This window comes from Mobula birostris, chromosome 9, assembly GCF_030028105.1.
Source record: "Mobula birostris isolate sMobBir1 chromosome 9, sMobBir1.hap1, whole genome shotgun sequence".
Lineage (NCBI taxonomy): Eukaryota > Metazoa > Chordata > Chondrichthyes > Myliobatiformes > Myliobatidae > Mobula > Mobula birostris.
The window spans coordinates 67114305-67129206 of NC_092378.1; the positions used below are offsets into that span (position 1 = coordinate 67114305).

At 42.6% G+C, this 14902-nt stretch overlaps 1 protein-coding gene across 6 annotated transcripts in view; it reads right to left on the bottom strand.

The window, feature by feature from the left end:
- Positions 1 to 14902, bottom strand: part of osbpl8 (oxysterol binding protein-like 8) — a 226205-nt gene that overhangs the window by 184378 nt on the left and 26925 nt on the right. For all 6 annotated transcript variants that reach the window (XR_011887193.1, XM_072268210.1, XM_072268208.1 and 3 more), the window contains exon 3: positions 8900 to 9000. Coding sequence is in view for 5 of the 6 variants with exons in the window: in XM_072268210.1 (XP_072124311.1) it covers positions 8900 to 9000 (101 nt within the window). In the remaining variant the exon portion in view is untranslated. The remainder of the gene's footprint in view (positions 1 to 8899; positions 9001 to 14902) is intronic.

A 14902-nucleotide genomic window follows, 5' to 3' on the forward strand; every position in this document is an offset into this window, starting at 1 on the left:
CTAACTGAAAGTGAAACAGCAAACAGGTAACTCTTGTACGAAATATAGTGGCCACTGGGTGTATGTTCATGGTCTTCTTCTGTTGTAGCCCACCCACTTCAAAGTTCAATGTGTTGTGCATTCAGAGATGCTGTTCTGCACACCACTGTTCTAATGCGTGGTTATCTGAACTACTGTCGCCTTCCTGTCAGCTTGAACTAGTCTGCCTATTCTCCTATCACTCTCTCTCTCATTAACAAGGTGATTTTGCCCACAGAACTGCTGCTGTTATATTTTTTTGTTTTTCACACCATTCTCTGTAAACTCTAGAAACTGTTGTGTGTGAATATCCCAGGAGATTAGCAGTTTCTGAGATACTCAAGCCATCCCATCTGGCACCAGCAATCACTCCACAGTCAAAGTCACTAGGATCACATTTCTCCCCCATTCTGATGTCTGGTCTGAATTAGAACTAAACCTATTGACCTTGTCTGCATACTTTTATTCACTGAGTTGCTACCACATGATTGGCTGATTAGATAATTGCAGTAATGAGCAGGTATACAGGTGTACTTAATAAAGCAGCCACTAAGTCTTCAGTGTACCAGGTCATTTTTGGCAGTTAAATACATGAAGCTAGATACTGTGCCTCTTTTCTGAAGGTAATAATTGGCAAAAAAGTACCATTTCCCAAGTCCCTTATTAATATTAAAGCAGAGGCTGATAAGTGGCAAGTAACATTCACACTACAGAACAGACAGAAATGACCATCACCATCAAGTGAATCTATTCATTGCCATTCAATAGCAATACCATTGCCAGATCTCTCACATCAATATCCTGGGATCACACTGATCACAAACTCATCTGGACATAAACACGAGGAAATCTGCAGATGCTGGAATTTCAAGCAACACACATAAAAGTTGCTGGTGAACGCAGCAGGCCAGGCAGCATCTCTAGGAAGAGGTACAGTCGACGTTTCAGGCCGAGACCCTTCGTCAGGACTAACTGAAAGAAGAGTTAGTAAGAGATTTGAAAGTGGGAGGGGGAGGGGGAGATCTGAAATGATAGGAGAAGACAGGAGGGGGAGGGATGGAGCCAAGAGCTGGACAGGTGATTGGCAAAGGGGATATGAGAGGATCATGGGACAGGAGGCCCAGGGAGAAAGAAAAGGGGGAGGGGGGAAAACCCAGAGGATGGGCAAGGGGTATAGTGAGAGGGACAGAGGGAGAAAAAGGAGAGTGAGAGAAAGAATGTGTGTATAAAAATAAATAACAGATGGGGTACGAGGGGGAGGTGGGGCATTAGCAGAAGCTAGAGGAGTCGATGTTCATGCCATCAGGTTGGAGGCTACCCAGACGGAATATAAGGTGTTGTTCCTCCAACCTGAGTGTGGCTTCATCTTTACAGTAGAGGAGGCCGTGGATAGACATATCAGAATGGGAATGGGACGTGGAATTAAAATGTGTGGCCAATGGGAGATCCTGCTTTCTCTGGCGGACAGAGTGTAGATGTTCAGCGAAATGATCTCCCAGTCTGCGTTGGGTCTCGCCAATATATAGAAGGCCACATCGGGAGCAATGGACGCAGTATATCACCCCAGCTGACTCACAGGTGAAGTGTCGCCTCACCTGGAAGGACTGTCTGGGGCCCTGAATGGTGGTGAGGGAGAAAGTGTAAGGGCATGTGTAGCACTTGTTCTGCTTACAAGGATAAGTGCCAGGAGGGAGATCTGGACATACATACTTTGGCTATGACAACTGGTCAGCCACTAGGCATCCTGCAGTGAGTGTCTCACCCTCTGATAGCCCATGGACTTTCCACCATCAGTAAGTCATAAGTTAGGAGTGTGATGGAATATTCTCTGCTTGCCAACAACTCTCAAGAAAGTCAATACCACCCAGGGAAAAAGTAGCCTGCTTGATGGGTGCCCCATCAATCTCCCAATAAATCGATTCCTTTCACACCAATGCAGTGTGCAGCATTTATAAAATGCAAGTAATCATCCAAGCTTTTCGTTTTCCCAGACCTGCAGCCTGTTGTACTCTGAAGGATAAGCGCAGCAGGTACATGGGTGGATATCCTCTGCAAGCTCTCTTCCAAGTTTCAGAGTGTCCCGACTTGGAAATATATTATCGGTCCCTCATTGCTACTCACTCTAAAACTCGTAATTTCCCAACAGTACAAGGGCCAGAAGGACAAATGAAGGGTACTCACTACCATCTTCTCAGGAACAGCAAGGGATACACATTAAATGCTGGCCTTGACAGTGAGACAACAGGCAGTGTGGATCAGAAGTACCATCTACACCTTGCTGACAATCATACAGGCACACTTCAAGGACACGTGCACAGCCCATTGCTCTACTACTGTCTCCACACTCATGACTGTGTGTGTATCCTGGGCTATATGTCATTAGGAGTTTGAGGAGATTTTGTATGTTACCAAAGACTCTAGCAGATTTCTGCAGATGTATGGTGGTGGGTATTCTGACTGGCTGTATCACCGTCCATTAACACACATCAAAGTTGCTGGTGAATGCAGCAGGCCAGGCAGCATCTCTAGGAAGAGGTACAGTCGACGTTTCGGGCCGAGACCCTTCGTCAGGAGTAACCGAAGGAAGAGCTAGTAAGAGATTTGAAAGTGGGCGGGGGAGATCCAAAATGATAGGAGAAGACAGGAGGGGGAGGGATGGAGCCAAGAGCTGGACAGGTGATTGGCAAAAGGGATATGAGAGGATCGTAGGACAGGAGGCCCAGGGAGAAGGGAAAGGGGGAGGGGGCAGAACCCAGAGGATGGGCGAGGGGTATAGTCAGAGGGACAGAGGGAGAAAAAGGAGAGAGAGAGAAAGAATGTGTGTATATAAATAAATAACGGATGGGTACGAGGAGGAGGTGGGGCATTAGCGGAAGTTAGAGAAGTCAATGTCTTATCTCTTACTAGCTCTTTCTTCAGTTAGTCCTGACAAAGGGTCTTGGCCTGAAACGTTGACTGTATCTCTTCCTAGAGATGCTGTCTGGCCTGCTGCGTTCACCAGCAACTTTGATGTCTGTTACTTGAATTTCCAGCATCTGCAGAATTCCTTGTGTCACTGTCCATTATGGAGGTTTCAATGCAGTGGGTTGTAGGCTCAACCTGATCCATCATAGGCATGATCCACTCCACCATTAATGACATCTTCAAAAAGCAATCCATCATTAAAGACCTCACCATCCACAACATGTCATCTTCTCATGACTACCATCAGGGAGGAGGTACAGAAGCCCAAAGAAACACACTCAACATTTTAGGAACAGGTTTTTCTGAATGGTCCATGAACATTACGTCAGTACTTTGTGTTTGCCTGCAAATCTTACTACACTTCGTATTGTAACTAATAATAATTCGTATGTCTTGCTGTACTGCTGTCACAAAACAACCAAATTCACAACATATATCAGTGATAATAAACCTGGATCTGATTCAGATCTGAAAAAAAAATTCAAATATGTTGAGAATCCTTAAGTCTCATTCACTTTAAGCGTCACACACAAAATGTTGGAGGAACTGAACAGGCCAGGCAGCATCTACAGAAAAAAGTACAGTCGACCTATCAGGCAGAGTCATGCCAAAGGGTCTCGGCTCGATATGTTAACTGTACATTTCCATAGATGCTGCCTGGTCTGCTGAGTTCCTCCAGCATTTTGTGTGTGTTGCTTGGATTTCCAGCATCTGCAGATTTTCTCTTGGTTTGTGATTGGATCACTTTAAGCATTCTATTTTCACCAAAGACTTCCACTATATCCATCTTTTGCCCACTCTCGCTATTATATGCTCATTATCATGGGCTTGATTTCTTCTGTAAATTCTGATAACCAAACATGAAAAGCTGGAGTCACACAAGAGAAAAGCCTCTCACATCAGCCTGTATCATCTCCTGATATGCTTTACACTTCATCACAATGGGACATTTTAATGGAGAGTTTAAACAGACCATCCTTTATTCCTTTTTAAACAATGCATATTTATTACAACCTTCAACAGCAGGTTTCCACCATATTGTTTAAGTTATATTTAAATTTAAGTTCAAGTTTAATTGTCATTTAACCATCCATGAATACCCAGGAATAGAAAACAGTGTTCCTTTGGGGCCAAGGTGCAAAACACAGTACCAACAGTCATACACAGCACAAGGCACATATAACGTATGTAAGATAATGGTAAATAACAGTCAAAGAAAAAAAATACTGTCTAAGTCCCTGAGTCTGCAGTTGAACACAATACAGATGTCTTCTGCCAGGCGAACACTGGAGAACAGCACTGATGCCTTCGGCACCCATCTCCTGGACATTGCAACAGGAGACACCTGGCTTAGTCCTCACTATGATCCGTCTGCCAATACTGCAGTGAACCGGACTTGCAGCATTCCACTTTATCAATGTCCAATAGGGTCTTGCAATCACAAGAGAAGAGACCAAGAGAATCACTCACTGTCTGACTACACATTGCTTTTGTCCAGCGACTCAATCGCCTCTCTGTAACAGGCAACAGCACAGTCCACACCAAGTCCAGTTCCTTCAGTTTCTCTGCCAACCAAGAACTCACTGGTGGGTAAGACCTGTAGTACTTTAAGTTCTTAATGCCCAGTAGGGTCTTGCAATTGGAAAAAAAAATGTTTAAAAAAGACAATAACCCCTTTGGTTGGCCCTATAGAAGCTGCTGCATCCGAGTGCACCACCGTCTTACTGGAAGTCAAAAGCTTTCATCTAAATCTAGGGAAGCATTTGCTTAGATTTTGTAACCAGTGCTGTATAAACTAGTGTAGATAATAGGCTCATGCAACTTCTGTCAACACCCTATGGAGCTAAATTCCAATGGCAAACTAGATTTATAAAGTCTTAATGGGGTATCTTGGACTTACTAATACTTAAAAAGACAAGTTGAGTTAATTTTAATACTTAATGCTGCCACAACAACAGTAAAATACTTCAAAGATACAATTGCTGGGAAAGATACACTGAGTTCTAAAATCTGACTTGCAATTGAACAGGAAATTTCAATTTAAGGATAGCATAGCAATGTATGGGTGGCAGGGTGGAGATATGTCTCTACAGAAGGAGGTATAGGGCATACCTTTCCTCCACTAGTCACCATTGGGCAAGGTGTAATACCGGCTTAGCTTCAACCTCCCCCGATCTGAGTCAGGTGAAGCCACGGGAGCAGGTTGTGGATGGTCAAATGAGCAGCTGGTGCATATCACAGGTCCTGGTTATGTGACCACTGACACCAGGTAGACAATCTCTGAAGAGTACTGATAATGGCTGGGGTCCCCATCTTGTAAAGACACTGCCCAGAAGGAAATGGCAAACCAGTTCTGGAGAAAAATTTGCCAAGAACAATCATGGTCATGGAAAGACCGTGCTCACCCATGTCATAAGACACGGCACATAACAAATGAACAAACAGTAGTGTAATGGTTAACCACAACGCTTTACAGCTTCAGCAATTTAAAGATCATGGTTCAATTCCAGCTGTTGTCATAAGGAGTGACCTTATGGGTTTTTCTCCACGTTCTCTAACTTTCTCCCACATTCCAAAGACATACAGTACAGCTTAGGGTTAGCATGTTGCAGGCACGCTGTGATTTGCTGGAAGCATGGCACCACTACTAGCTGCCCCAGCACAATCCTCAGACTGTGTTGGTTGTTGACAGATATAGTGCATTTCATTGTACGTTTTGATGTTAATGTGATAAATAAAGTTAATTAAAAAAAACAGGGAAACTAAATAATGGAAGAGGTAGTGCAATGAGACTGGCTACTGCATTAAACTAGAACATCTGCATTAAAGCCCTCATCTTGGCATTATATTTTCCTAATTAGCCCGTGAGCCAGTAGGGTTGGTCGGTACCATCTGAGGGGAATAATGCTCATAGTGATTTTTGGCAAGGTATACATCTCTAGAGTTAGAAAATATGTGATAGCATTGCACCAGTGGCAGCCTTATTACTTCAAATAAGCAATCACTTTTTGTATATATTCCATATTAACATCAGTACAGCAGAAAATGTTACCTCACCCCAAGAGGTAAAAAAAACCTCATTTGGAGAGATTTCTGGAGTTTTATCAATGTCATGATATTTTCGATATTGTTGTATCAAATCAAAACAATCTTAAGTTTTGTCATGGCATATAGAATTACAGTACAATAATTCAACACGGCCATAACCTTGGCCCCATTTGGTTGTACAATGAATATATTTAATTGAAGACTGCTTTCCATACTTTCAGAACCTATTAATAATCATAATAATTTTCCAAGTCTTCCACATCTTCATCTGAACTTTCCACACTCTCTGAGGTGGATGCCTGGTTCTCACAGCCTGCCAGTACACCTGAGGCCATTTGCAACACACATACATCTTGGGAGTGAACATTTTTTTGGACAGTTACAGGCCAGTAGATCCAGGACGGCATCGGGTGCTAGCTGGCCTTCCATCCAGTGCACTACCAACTGTTCAGCTTCTTCTTCTCTCTCTCTCCATCTTCCATCCTCTGCCAATAGGGCTTGGCACTTGTGGGTCCTTCTCCAAACATCCTTTCCATATACCAGCCTGGTAGTTGGCTCGCTGTGTATGTTTTGTTAAGCAGTCCTTGCATGGTGGGAGTTGATGACTTTCCATTTCACCTTTTTTGGCACAGAAAAGGTGATACCTGAGCTCATTGACCTTGGTGGTCGATGCTTTTGGGGCATACAGGAGATATGTAAATGCCTCCAGTTTGTCCATCAGTTTTGGGGGGAGGTCCCATTCCTGAACTCTAACTTTCTCTGTTGCTGGTCAGAAGTTTTAGGGCACTTGTCTTCCCTTTGCCTGCAAAAGCACTCACAGTGTCACATCCTGTATATGCGTGCAGCCCGATGAGAGCCCTACAAACCTCTATGCCAACAGTGGCAGCAACTTTCCTGATGTCTACAAGCCTTGTACAGGTTCTAGTGCCACACTTCTGGAACAGTGGGGCCTCAATCTTGTCACAAAATGCTAAAGACATGATAAAGACATCTGAATCTTCTGAGCAGATCACTACAGATTGGTATCCCTCTCTTGTGGCATGGGCAGCATGGGCAGCTTCTTCTTGTTGACACTGAACAGCTGACACCTCCTCAGTGTCTTGAGATGTGATTCTGTAACATTTGTCATTCACAGTTGCATACAGAATCTTCTCCTGCAGCTTTGCTCTGTACTCCACCTTCCTCCATTCATGGACTATAAAGCTAATGAGACTATTTTTGTGACTGACTTTGGTTAGGAAGCTCTTCCACTGCCTCACCAGCTGTGTGCCTGTGATACCTTGCAACTCATGACCAGTCTCTTCACCCGGTAGAGATCTTTTACTATTCTTGATAGAGTTCTCGTTGTATGTGTCGAACACAACATCTATTCTGCTACTCTGACTGCCTTCCCTCAGAGCCATACCCAGAATTGTTGTGGCAGCATCTCTGGAAGTAACTTGATCACCTTTCACTCTTTGGACCAAGTTCATTCCATCAACCACTGTAGCAGAGTTTCCTGGGAGTTGCTCTTCTACTGCTACATTTTTTCAAGGTTGTGGCTAAAGTAGCTTTATTTGTCTTTCTCAGCAATCCTTCTGATGTGGACAGGGCCCAGGGTAATGGTCCAAGGGGATGAGAAAGGATATCCTCCATATGTAGACTGCACCCTTTTGCCATCACTATGATGCGTCCAAACAAAGACCTGTCTGCTTTCAAGATGATCGCACTCCAATTTGATTTCACTTCTCTCTTCTTACACATATCACTGAATGTTTTCAGCTTGTTGGTTTTCATTGGGTCATGGAATTTCTTTGCTGGTGGGTCTTCCCCTAGTGTCTCATCTTTGAAGGTTGCATAGCATTGGTCACCAATCTCATATGCCTTCATCAGGTCGGAGGCAATGTCCTTGGGGGCTGCCTTTGCCGTAGAGATGCTAATGAGGTCTCGCTTCTCTGCAAATAGGTTGACCTATTCATGTATGAGGCTAACCACTGCTGAAACTGCTTCCTCATCTTTCTGGATTCTTGGCCACTGTAGCTCTGCATGGCAAAGCTCTGATTTGTTGCCTTGCATCATCTCCCTTATCTGTCCCAGGAATGCACTGCAGTGCTCAGCTGTTATGTAGTATCGCTTGATAGCTCCAGCATTCAGGCTGAACCGTGATGTGCCTCCAGGAGTCTGTGTGTCTTTGTTCACTGTGGCTTCAATAGCCTGGTCCACAGGGATCTGCCCAAAGGGGTTGTTACTTGACAGCTTCACTGAGAATTGGCCTGCCTTGAAGGCCTCATACACAGAAGGATTGTTCTCTGGGAGGTTCATCATCTGAGCAAAGTAAGGGGACGGGTACCTGGCATAATTCATCTTATCATAGGCAAAGCACCATGGCATCATGGTTCTTATAGCATGGAGGTGTAACTCCCAGTCCCCTTCACGAGAGGCATGCAGAAGCCCAAGTACCATGTCAATGTATGAAAGCTACGGCCACTGCAATGCTATCACATATTTTCTAGCACTAGGGGTGAATACCTTGCCAAAAATCACTATAAGAATTATTGCCCCCCAGATGGTACTGATGGCCCAAATTTGGGGTACTGGCTCACAAACTAAATTGGAAAATAAAACAGAGAAGCAGTGTAGACAGTGAAGCAGAAATAAAACATGTTCATTGTGTGCGGTTTTGGTAACAATAATAATCAGTCCTGATTGAATATAATCATTCTATGCAATACTGTCAATAAAATTACTTTAAAACATAACCAACACTTATTTTGTAATTGCCAACTCAATATACTCTGATTTTATTTATATCTTATATCTGTTATACAACTGAATGCTATTAATTTCCATAGTAATACTGCATCCCATTGACATCAGAAAACAAAGTTACCAGAATTTTTTCATTTTCTCCTTCTGCCCCAACAGCTTCCATGTTGTAATGTGGTCCTCTTGTTTCGTCCTGGTGTTTTCCAAGCCTGTGTCCCTGTGAGCCTATTGAGAGAATAGAAATTGTCACCAAAATAAAATAAGCTACGCTATCAAATACTAGGGCAGTACGTTAACATAGTGATTAGCATAACGCTTTACAGAGCCAGCTGTAAGGTTGAGGTTCAATTCCTGCTGCTGTCTGCAAAGAGTTTGCACATTCCCCCTGTGATCGCGTGGGTTTCCTCCGGGTGCTCCAGTTTTTCTCACACATTCCAAAGACATACAAGTTCGGGTTAATAAGTTATGGTCATGCTACGTTTACGCTGGAAGCATGCAGACATTTGCAGGCTGCTCCCAGCACACCTCCGACTGCTGTTGAGGCAAACAACACATTTATTTCATTGCATATTTTGATGTTTCAAGTTTCAACAGACTTGACAAATAAAAAAAGTCCATCAGCATCAGATGGAAACTTATTTTTAATTTATGTTTCCAGTCATTTAATAGTAAATGCATACTTTTTGTTGTACCTCAAAGAAGCCTGAATGGGATGAAAAAGTGATGGTCTGGGACTCAAAACCATAGAGTGGTGGAGATGGAAGCTATCACCAAATCTAGAAAGTGATCTGGAGGAGCTCCTGAAGAGTCATAACCTTGAGAGCTAGAGAATTACGCCAGAATATATTTTTTTCACAGACACAGTGAGCTAATTGGCCTGTTTGAATCTATGATTCTTGTCAAATGACAGACGTGCACATAACTAAATAATATTGTTCAAAGGTTCAAAGGTCAAGTTTAATGTTAGAGAAATGTATACAATATACACCCTGAAATGCTTTTCCGTCGCAAAACATCCACGAAAACAGAGAAGTGTCCCAAAGAATGAACGACAGTTAAATGTGAGAACCTCAAAGTCCCCCCCAGCTCCCCCCTCCCCCCACCAACAAAAATAAACGCGTATTGGTACAATCACCAAGCCCAAGTGGTGAGTTTGTGGAGTTAAAGATGGAATTTAGAAAACTTACAACATCATTTTACCCATATGCACAAGAACATTTGTAACTCGATTTATTATAATCATACTCATGTAAGTATCAAATGCCTTCTCCTCAAATCCCAGTATTCCAAATCAGAATCAGGTTTCTTATCACCAGCATTTATTGTGAAATATGACAGCAGTACAGTGCAATACATAAAACATTACTACACATAACAATAAGAAGTCTAATTTTAAACATGCAGAATCCTAACCCATTATCTATGATGGGGTGGGGCACCCATCACCAAGGGCCCTTACCATCTCAGACATGCCCTCTTCATTCCTACCATAAGGGAGGAGGTACACACGCTCAGTGATTTAGAAGCAGCTTCTTCCCCTCTGCCATCAGATTTATGAATGGTCCAAAAACCCATTAATTCAGAGTAATTTTTATGTCTTTGCACTGTACTGTTGCCGCAAAACAACAAAGTTCCCAGCATCTAAGTCAGTATTAATAAATCTGATTCTGAATCATTATTGGTTTTGTTCCAGATTATTCATCAGATTTCTCCTGGCTTTAGGACACATAAGAGTTAAAACCGAACAGCAAGTATCAACATGCCAAACTGAATGATACAGACCATCCCCGAATAAGCTGCAGGCAGTGTTCTGTGAGAGGTGTTTTCAGTCAATCAAGCTACACTTCAACAAAAAGAACTTCATACATTTGTTTTCAGAAAATGTATATTTCACTTTTATTCAGAGAATTCTATTCATTTAGAGAATGCACATTCTATAATTTCCCCTTTTACCCAAAATAACATTGTTCTTAAGAATTGCAAGTTTATTTTTACTAAAATAAAAGGGGAAATTCAGAAATTAGGTTTTAATTCTTTTTGTTTCCAAGTACCTTTTCAGAAAAGTTGCAGCTATAGTTAGCTGCATTAAAGCTAGGCATCTAAGTACAAAGTACTCAGCGAACACTCTGCTGTCCAATACTCAAATGTAAAAGGGATTTGCATTTCATGGGTTGATTTTATGCTGGCAATGAGCGCAGCAACTTAGCTGCTTTGATTCAAAAGAATTAAGCTTGCTCAATCAGTCTATGCTCAAGGTGACTCATTTAACTATCTGGCGATCAACCAAAGTCATTTTAATAATAAGATTTATCTGCCTACCTCCTCAAGACAAGAAAATATTGTAACAAGAAAAGAGACATAAACTTAACAGTATACAAAATGATGTCTAGCCATTAATGTGTAAAACAGGCTTTGAATTTTAAAACCATGGTCATCATCAAAATTCAGAGTTCAAAGCAAACTTATTATCAAAGTATGTACATGTTATCATATACTACCTTGAGATTCATTTTTTGCAGGCATTCACAATGAGACCATAAGATACAGGAGCAGTATTAGGCCATTTGGCCCATCAAGCCTGCTTCGCCATTTTATCATGGCTGATCCATTATCCCTCTCAACCCCAATCTCCTGTCTTCTCCCTGTATCCATTTATGCCCTGACTAATCAAGAATCTATCAACCTCTGACCTAAACGTACCCAATGACTTGGCCTCCACAACAGCCTGTGGCAAAAAATTCCACAGATTCACCACTCTCTGACTAAAGAAATTCCTCCTCATCTCCGTTCTAAAAGGACACCCTCTATTCTGAGGCTCTGTCCTCTGGTCTTAGATTCCCTCACCATTGCAAACATCCTCTCCACATCCACTCTATCAAGGTCTTTCAACATTTGATAGGTTTCAATGAGGTTACCCTTCATTCTTCTGAATTCCAGTCAGTAGAGGCCTAGGGTCATCAAATGCACCTCATATGACAAGCCTTTTAATTGTGGAATCACTTGCGTGAACTTCCTTTGAACCCTCTCCAATGTCTTAGATAAGGGGCCCCAAACTGCTCACAATACTCCTAGTGAGATCTCACCAGTGCTTTATAAAGTCTCAACATTACATCCTTGCTTTAATATTCTCATCCTCTTGAAATGAATGCTAACATCGCATTTGTCTTCCTCACCACTGACTCAACCCCTACAAATTAACCTTTAGTGAATCCTGCACAAGGACTCCCAAGTCCCTTTCCACCTCAGATTTTTGAATTTTCTCTCCATTTAAAAAATAGTCCATGCTTTTATTTCTTCTACTAAGGTGCATGACCATACACTTTCTGACACTACATTCCATCTGCCACTTCTTTGTCCATTCTCCTAATCAAGTCCTTCTGTAGCTTCTCCACTTCCTCAAAACCACCTGCCCCTCCACCTATCCTCATAAGCGCCGCCTGGGCAGGACGAAAAGCATTATCAGGGATGCATCTCACCCTAACCATGGATTTTTTACTCTCCTCCCATCCGATAGGCACTACAGGAGCCTCCGCTCCCGCACCAGCAGGCACAGGAACAGCTTCTTCCCTGAGGCTGTGACACTGCTGAACCTCTCATCACAGCGCTAAGCAGTATTACATCCGTATTGTACTGTCTCAGTACTTTTATATTTGTGTGCTGTAGCGCTTTTTTAAATTCGTAGTTATTTTGTAACACTATTCTTTGCATTTCAGGTGAGATGCTAAATGCGTTTCATTGGCTTTGTATCTGTACTCGGCACAATGACAATAAAGTCGAATCTTATCTAATCTAATAGTCCGCAAACTTGGCCACAAAGCCATCAATTCTATCATCCAAATCATTGACATATCACATAAAAAGAAGTGATCCCAACACAGAATCCTGTGGAACACCACTAGTCACCAGAAGCTAACTAGAAAAGTGTCCCTTTATTCCCACTCTGCCTTCCGCCAATCAGCCAATGCTCTATGCATGTTAGTATCTTTCCTGTAACTTATTAAGCAGCCTCATGAGTGGCATCTTGTCAAAATGAACAAAGAAATACAAAAGAATCAATGAAAAGCTACACACGAAGATAGACAATCAATGTGTAAGTGAAGACAAATTGCACAAATAAAAAATAAATAATACTGAAAACATGAGTTGTAGAGTCCTTGAGAGTGAGTCCATAGGACATGGAATCAGTTCAGAGTTGACGTGAGTGAAGTTATCCATGTTAGTTCAAGAGCCTAATGGTTGAAGGGTAATAACTGTTCCTGAACCAGATAATGTGGGATCTAAGGCTCCTGTAATTCCTTCTCAAAAGCAGCAGCAAAAACAGATCATGGCCTTGATAATGGATACTGCTTTCTCGTGACAGCACTCCTTGCAGATGTGCACAATAGCGAGGAAGATTTTTCCTGTGATGGATTGTGACTGTGCTGTATCCATCACTTTTTGCATTCTTGGGCATTGGAGACGTATAGTCTACAGCACAGAAACAGACCTTTTGCTCATCTAGTCCATGCCATTTGAACCTCTCCCTACTCCCGTCGACCTGCACCAGGACCATAGCCCTCCATACCCCTCCCGTCCATGTACCTATCCAAAGTTCTCTTAAGTTTTGAAATCAAACCCTCATCCACCACTTCTGCTGGCAACTCATTCCACACTCACACCACTTTCTGAGTGAAGAAGTTCCCCCTCAGGTTCCCTTTAAATATTTCACCCTTCAGCCTTATCCTATGACTTCTAGTTCTAGTCTCACTGAACTTGTCAGGGAGAAGCCTGCATGCATTTACCCTGTCTATACCCCTCACAATTTTGTACGAGGGGCTTTGTTTACTTTATTTCCTTTCTCAGCACTTAGTTATTCAAAAAAACTGCAGTTGGGGAAAATGGACTGTCCAACCAAATTCAAATTATAAAATACTGAGGCAGCAGCACCAAATGCTCATCAGAGGATATATGTACTTCTTGTGGCAGTGGGTAAAATTCCATCCTCCCCAGAATCTACTGGGGCAACTCTACACTGCCATCATAGAGAGCATCCTCACATCACCCAGTACTGTCTGGTTTGAAGCAGCATCCTCTCGCAATAAATGAAAACTACAGTGAACTATTAGATCAGCAGAAAAAATAAATGGCTGCATTCTACCATCACTGCAGGACTTGTACTTGTCCAGGACAAAGAAGCAGGCAGGAAAAATCATTGCTGATACTACTTATCCAGCAAAATACCTTTTCCAAAAGCTCCCTTCTGGAAAGTGCTATAGGGCTACTAAAACAAAAGCTTCATGCCATCTTAAAAGTTTCTTCCCCCAGGCAGTTAATCTGATCAACCATTCTAGTGAGGCCACCCCACCCCACTTCTATCTATTCCAGTAAGGCGGCAGCATGATTGGTTGCAGCAGCCTCTTTGGGTCCAACAAATGTGTACCTTGAACATTTTTCTTGTGATCATAAGACCCTGATGGACATTGGTAATACAACATACTGTGAGGCCAGTTCATTGGGTAATTGGCAAGACCAACAGCAGAGGAGATGAGTGGCCTTGGTTGTTGCACGGCCCAGGCCCTCATGCTATGGCGTCGTCTGTTACAGCTACCCAGGGAAGAGGCGCTGGTGGCAGTGTGGAAAAGAACAGAGGCACAGAGTCTGTGGCAGGTTGGGGGTTGGCCCCTGAAGGCCAGCTCTCCTATCAGTGCTGCACTCCACTGTTCGCTCCCTAGAAGACAGGCAGAGTTGTGTTCATCTGCGGCTGACCCAGTGTGAGATGAAGAAATGTTGCATGCTTGTTTTTGTAGAAATGTGGCTCCCAGACAACAGCCCACGCACCATCAATCTTCAGACCATGCCACCCTGGAACTCGTGCTGATATAATTTTTGTGATGTTATGTGCTATCTTAATTACGTGTGCTATGCATGACTGTATGTACTGTGTTTTGCACCTTAGACCCACAGGAACGCTGTTTGGTTCAGCTGTACTCATGTGTGTGGTTGTATGACAACTTAAACCCTTGTCTCTGTAACCAATTTTAATAAACACTTTTAAACCATTTTATAATGTTGTTTACATTGTAAATACATGTTGGTATTTATGCATATTTTATTCCATATCCATACTTTAACCTCTAACTTTATTTCT